General features: G+C 33.8%; 1 protein-coding gene across 2 annotated transcripts in view; it reads right to left on the bottom strand.

Annotated features, from left to right (window-relative positions):
* Positions 1-1,506: 1,506 nt before the first annotated feature.
* Positions 1,507-7,282, bottom strand: part of LOC110445698 (opioid-binding protein/cell adhesion molecule-like) — a 149,232-nt gene continuing 143,456 nt past the window's right edge. For both annotated transcript variants that reach the window (XM_021490471.1, XM_021490470.1), the window contains exon 8: positions 1,507-7,040. In XM_021490471.1, coding sequence (XP_021346146.1) covers positions 6,925-7,040 — 116 coding nt within the window. In that variant the 3' untranslated portion in view covers positions 1,507-6,924. The remainder of the gene's footprint in view (positions 7,041-7,282) is intronic.

Below are 7,282 nucleotides of genomic sequence, written 5' to 3'. Positions count from 1 at the left end.
TGTCAGCGACAAATTCATTAGCAGAATTAATACCCATGGGAACGTTATCAGAAAAGGCTTTTGTTTCATTAACAATTTTGAAATCATTACACATTCTTTTAATATCAATTACTATCAAAACTGCCTTGTTACATAATATTTATTATAACAATTTTCTAATAGCACACATTTTCTCAATCAAAAGTACATATTTTGTATGCGACTGTCTTTTTCTCTTTGATCTTAATCTTAAGCTTAATCTCATCGTAAAACCTGGATAAAATAATGGTATTTAATGCCTGTATCTGCAGTGTAATTAAAACATATTATCGGGAGCATCAGACAAAATGGTGCGAAGCAGATTATCGTCATCTAGAGCTTTCGGAATATGCAATATAATATTTTCAGTACATACTGCTGTTGTACATTTTACTTCGTTCAAGCAGGAGGCGAGAGGTACTGTTAAATTGAAGAATCATTGCACTGTTGGTGTTGTTCATATCCGGTACCATTTTGGTACTCCCCAAAATGTTGGCCATTGCTGATTTTCCTTGGTAGTATTATACAAGGTGTTTTTTTTGCTTTTGAGTTTACTTGTCATGGTTGATTTACTACCTATCATATGATTTAAACATCAGTATTACCGAGATACAACTGTAATTGTGTATTATTATCCACGTTAAATCCCTGAGAGGGATTTCATTTTCAACTGTTATTAAAGTTTTTGTCTCTGTGTCTAAGATCCTTGGTGATCTATATATATCAGCAGACATTTGGTACAGGAAACGATTTTTTTTCAAGACAAACGGTTACGCCTCCGTTTTGTTAGCTTTAGATGCGTTCATGGTGTGGGGTTGGTTTTTTTTTTTTTTTTTTGTCCTTGGTTGTTTTTTCCATTTCTTGTAAATTTTGTCCTTGTTTACTATGAACCAACGCTGTGATGCACTTTGCCCTTTTATATTGACGCTATGGTACAGTACCTTTGTTCTTATAGTGACGCTGTGATACAATTTGTCCCTTTTTATTGACGCTTTGTTAAATTTTTCTTTGAATGTTGACGCTGTTGTACATGTTGCCCTAATAGTTAGACGCTTTGGTAAATTTATTCTTGCATATTGGCGTTGTGGTATACTTTGCCCTTGTTTATATTGACGCTGTGGTATAATTTGTCCTTGCATATTGACGCTGTGGGAAACTTTGTCATTGTATATCGACGCTGTGGTATACTATGTCCTTGTATATTGACACTGTGGTTGATTTTGTCCTTGTATATTGACGCTGTGGTATAGTTTTCCCTTGTATATTGCCGCCGTGGTATACTTTGTCCTTGTAACCTAACGCTGTGGTATACTTTGTCCTTGTATATCGACGTTGATGTATCATATATCCTTCTCTACTGATGCTGTATGATATTATATTCTATTATTTTGGTTCACTTGCTATTTTCTCAAGAGCATCTACTGGTCTAATCAATACTTGCCTAGATAATCATTTAAAAGAATGCAAAATTCCAAGTCATTTGTCTGTTGTAAGTTTTATTTTTATCGAAATTGACACATAGCAATATATCATATCATGATACATAAATATATGTCACAATTATGATGAGCCAATATCATTACTGATAAATAGTAAAGCCTCAATCAGAAATGGAAAACTACTGATTTCGTTTTCCTCACAATCATAAACGAATGATTACAATGAATGAAATTGTATCTACCATCTGTAATCATTAATGAAATGCTATTCGATAACTTTTTACACACCAATATTGACAATGCATGAAAAAGTGTATGCATGAAAAATTAAAGGTGTCGCCAATTTGCTTTTAAGGAAAACGTGAACTACGACATAAGCAACGCATAATACTTGTTACAATGGTATGATGATTGATCTAGAATGCAAATTCATATGACAATTTGTTCTAGATATTACTATGGTCAATACATTCAATGATTTAATATCTGGTGTACATGCATGACTGATACTCAATAGCATTCACATAATAGTATCAGTCAATCATAATCACACTTAGCAAACAAATAAATAGATATAAGATTGACTAAACTCGAACATACAGGCTGTTATATTCACGGTACGCTGTTGTACATGTAGCCACTTAGCATACCATGTAAGTGAAAAGGACACATATACACAGTAGTATACTCTGTTCTTTCGAAACCATCCTCGGTTCCGCCTAGTTGAACAGAAATGTGAATCGAGCACACTTAAGGAAATGTTAAAATATAAGCAAGACACCGAGAAAACTGTACATTTCCTGTTCTTCCTCTGACGTTATAGTTAGGTGTTTTGAGGCTTGAATCCACATAAAGCGTTTCATTTGTCCACTTCCAATATTCATTTAATAAATGCAAACTGTCACAAAAATGTCTATACTCACAGGTATTTATCCATTTACACGTTCTACTCATTTTGTACTACATACATACTTAAGTTCATTATCACTTCCATACCACGTGTGTACCCCTTAAACATGCATTCCATTTAGCAATCATTTCAATGAAAGAACAACATATACGCGCATGGTGTTTCCTAAAGGGAGACAACACCGTGATATTAAGGTTTGAGTAGGCAAGTTGTAAGTGATGAAACATGCATTTAAATAAACAACTGCTCTGAACATGTGTATACTTGCGACATGATTTGATCACACGCTGTACATGCGTTTACTGAATACGCAACACTGTAGTATGTGCAAGTTTGTTAACACAATATTACCGTCTTTCTACAAATTAGTTTCACATGACCAACTTGTTATTTCCGTAAATGACTAGCGTTTAATTGCATCATTCACGAATAACACCATGACATTATATCACACCACCCTGTTATTACAATACATGACTTGAATGTTATATCAACACACTATGACATTGCATCATTGTTTGACTGCCGCGTTTTTTTCCAGTACATCACTTGAGAGTAATGTCACCATTGATACATAACACACTATGACATCATATAACTTATTTTTATGACTTCCTTTCTACTTTAATACATGACTTCAGTTTTGTGTCATCAACAAAGATAACACATTATGTCACTACACAGCGACATTGTGAATGACCGCGTTTTTCAATACATACCTCGAGTGTAATGTCATCATTAATACATAACACACAATAACATCATATAACTCCTTCTTATGACTTCCCTGCTATTCCAATACATGACTTGAGAGTAAAGTCATCATTAATACATGACATACCATGACATCATATACCACCTTCTCATTAATACCATGCTATCCCAGTACATGACAAGAGCATTATGTAGCCATTCATTTACAACACACTTTACAAATGTTTGAATACTGTCTTACATGTAATTTGATCACATAAATGCTGATGTTATAACAGTAAAATAGCCTTTGTTGCCAAAAAATAATGGGATAAAAAAATGGATCAACGTTAAACAACATTCTTAACTAGCAATGATGAGGAATATGAAATTGACTTTGCTATTGATTGTGAAACAAAATGAATACCCTCTTGTACTTATAACCAGAATACTTTATTATCATGCGTTATACTATGAATGAACATGCGCATAGCATATTATAATATCGTATTTATTTACAATGGTTTTACTTTATTTTATTTTGTTTACATATTTATAAAGTATTTGTTCTTTTCACATTTTATCGAAACTATACAAATAGCAATGGAAAAAGTGATTCACAAACACTTATAGTTGTTTATTTATTTAGTTATGATTTATTAAACAGATTCCTTGATACATTTCCATATATTTATCCGTCACAGATATATCAAACGGATGCTGTTTTAAATGGTGATTTATAAAAGTCGAGAAAAAACCCTGATGAAATACCTTAAAAATGAAAAAGTATTAAATTCATTTTATCAAGGTTCATGTGAAATGATAGGTAAAGAAGAACCTTTGTTTTCGTACGTAACAATTATTTATAATAGAAAGGAGAATTCTTTTGATAACAAATAAATGCTTCGGAAGATAGCTCTGTTTCTTTGTACAATAAAACCGTTCGTATTAAGCCAATCAAGACATTTGTGTTCATGGGCTGACTGTTTTAAAATAAATACTACCAGAATGTAAATACACAAATTTCTTACTGACAATGAATTAAGGAATCATACACATTTATGCATCCATATATTACAAATAGTAGTTAGCCCCGTGAATTATCATATACAATGTACTATACGCAACATCAGCAGACATTGATTTGTGTCTAGACACCACGTGATATTAGATACATTACGTGGGGTATAATCACCTCGAGTTCGTGATCTCGTTCAAAGCCTTGCTTACAAGTCAAAGCCATTAAATCAAGCTATATCTTATAATACTATCACTGACATGTGCACAATATGTGTGCGATGATTGTACAATACAGGAGGTGCATACCTAGGTTTTCTTAAGACATAGTATCATTTGCCAAACCTGAAAGCGCAAGAAGATCACATAACAGAGTGTTGATGTACATGTACCTGCTATTGGTTTATTTTGAATTTTATATCTTCCCCCACATCAGCATCCTAAACCTGTCTTGCGTTTGTCTTCAAAGTGAAAATGATATCATTTGTAAAAGGAACCTGATTATTCAGAATGTAAGAGTAACTTTCCGAAGAGCATATAAGAAATGCAGAAGGAAAAAATACTTCCACTGTCGTAGCATAGCTCATTCTAGAGGCGTTTGTTAAAGCTAAGACTCATCGATAAGCGGGCACATACATGTTCTCAAACAAAAAAATCACCAAGATGAGAAAAATGCAGTAAATGAAAGCACCCAAAACGATTAATAATTGATTTGTTTTAATTTTGTCTTAAATACTCTTATACCCTCTCGTCACAGATGCGTGTTACGCATGTCATACTACAAAACCATATACATGTATATAAAAACGGACATACATTTATAAGACCTGTATGTATCGACACGTACTCGACACGTGTGTTTTATAAGACCTGTATGTATTGACACATATATTGTATAAGACTTGTATGTATCGACACGTGTGTTTTATACGACCTGTATGTATCGACACGTACTTTATATAAGACTTGTATGTATCGACACGTGTGTTTTATAAGACCTGTATGTATTGACACGTGTGTTTTATAAGACCTGTATGTATCGACACGTGTGTTTTATAAGACCTGTATGTATCGACACGTGTGTTTTATAAGACCTGTATGCGTTGACACATATATGTTGTATAAGACCTGTATGTATCGACACGTGTGTTTTATAAGACCTGTATGTATCGACACGTGTGTTTTATAAGACCTGTATGTGTTGACACATATGTTGTATAAGACCTGTATATATCGACACGTACTTTATATAAGACCTGTGTAAATTGACACATATATTGTATAAGACCTGGAAGTAGGGATATCTGTGCTACACAAAATACGTACATGTAATAACATATGATATAAACGCTAGCATATCATTAAACTTAGCAGTTTTATACATGTTTTGGTGCACAGGAAGATGTTGAATACGTTGTACAATCGATAGCAAGATGTTAGCTCCCTACCGTAACAATTTGGGTTTAAAAAGCTCAGCACGCAATATCATTGCTCTCACGATATAAGAATTTAATCACAAATTCGCAGAGTAGATACGTCCATGAAACAGTGTTTGTTAATCACTATCCGTACACTAATGACATCTTGAATACAGAATTATGTCTATTAGCCGTCCTGGGAGCTAATCGTAGAGGGCTAGCATATATAATTCATACCAAGACTGATGAAGAGAAATAATACAATAATTAGTTTGTAAAATCTTCTATGTAATGTGAGAAGCCAAAATAGAAACAAACGAGGAAGGAACCCGGGTCCACCCCATGTGGTATTTCGATTACTTCGATCGGGATCGTAAAGATGAACTCTGTAGAAGTCATTGATCAAACAATCTCTATACAATAGCAGGAATCCGGTTGACGATTCCGATATAAACTATTTTGTAATACTTTTTTTTCTCTGATACGTTCTCATATTTGATTAATAAATATGTTGATTTCACAGGCTTTCAGCAATAACCGATGACAGAGTGTTTGTTAGTATTAAGACATGAGGGAGCGTTATTTTGTAATAATTAAGAACTCTATTAGGAGAAACAAAGTATTCGAACAAAAGATTGCAGGTAAGAGTAGGATATTGCATAGCATTCTCATCAAATGTGATACACAAAGAGTCGATGGAACACCCTCTTCTGTCACAGAACCGGAAGCAGCGTCACGATATTGCACTCTGAACACATGGATATTTACACGAGCATGTAATGTTTTACATTGCTATGGCCGTCTTGACATGCACACGTCATACGGTATAGTTCTAAAATAAACCGCTCTGGCTTGAAGATTAAGACACAATCGACTTTATGACATTGACAGATGAGAATCGTCAATTGATTACATTTTGAATAAAAAGTATTAAGAAGTACTGAATATTTACAATGAATTTGTACATAATTGTTGTGACATCTAAGGAAAACGGTGTTATGTCGTTGCACGTGTAACATAAAATGCCATCTACGTCCGCAGATCCCCCATGGTATGGAACTACTGGATAAGATGACACTGATCAATAAAGCTGATCTCTATTGTTGTCTTGTTATACTGCAGTTTTTCTATGCGCCATTTTAATTATATTGTACACTTAACAATGTACAATGTAAGACATTGTAAACTATGTATGTTGCAGGTACTTTTTGGATATACTCATGAGCTACATGAGCTAAACCTATCCATGATATAGCTGTGATGTCGTTTGCTTGTAAGAGTTATTTCCCTTCCTTGAGCTTAATCCTCGAACACTTGTAAATCTTGGTACTTCCTTATATCACTAGATTATCGTAGCTTCTCCTACATAATTCCGCGCTGAATGGTGTGGCTTCGTGTTTGTTGATATTTAAATGATTCCACATTGACGTCACGTAAAAGAGGATAGATTGTATACCGCTATACATAAAGTCCATACAAGGGTGCGTAGTAATACAGGAAACCCGAAGTAGCTATTGGCGCCATTCCATTCCATTTCCACAGGACCTACAACAAAAAGTATCTTGTTTTTATAAAGGCAGTGTTGTTGTTCAATACTGAAATATACCGTACACAAATATATCAACGATTGCAATTGAATTAAGTTGTTATTAAATACAGCAATACTCATAGATTTATAGTGAACTTTGAGATAATTTGTCTAAGGTTGATAAATATAAACGTAAAAATGCATCATTATATTATTTTCCTTGCAAATGCTAGAAATGTTGTACCCAGGACTCGCATTA

This window comes from Mizuhopecten yessoensis, unplaced genomic scaffold (genome assembly GCF_002113885.1).
Source record: "Mizuhopecten yessoensis strain PY_sf001 unplaced genomic scaffold, ASM211388v2 scaffold2329, whole genome shotgun sequence".
Lineage (NCBI taxonomy): Eukaryota > Metazoa > Mollusca > Bivalvia > Pectinida > Pectinidae > Mizuhopecten > Mizuhopecten yessoensis.
Note: the sequence above shows the minus strand (reverse complement) of the source record. Positions and strands in the feature narration are given on the sequence as shown.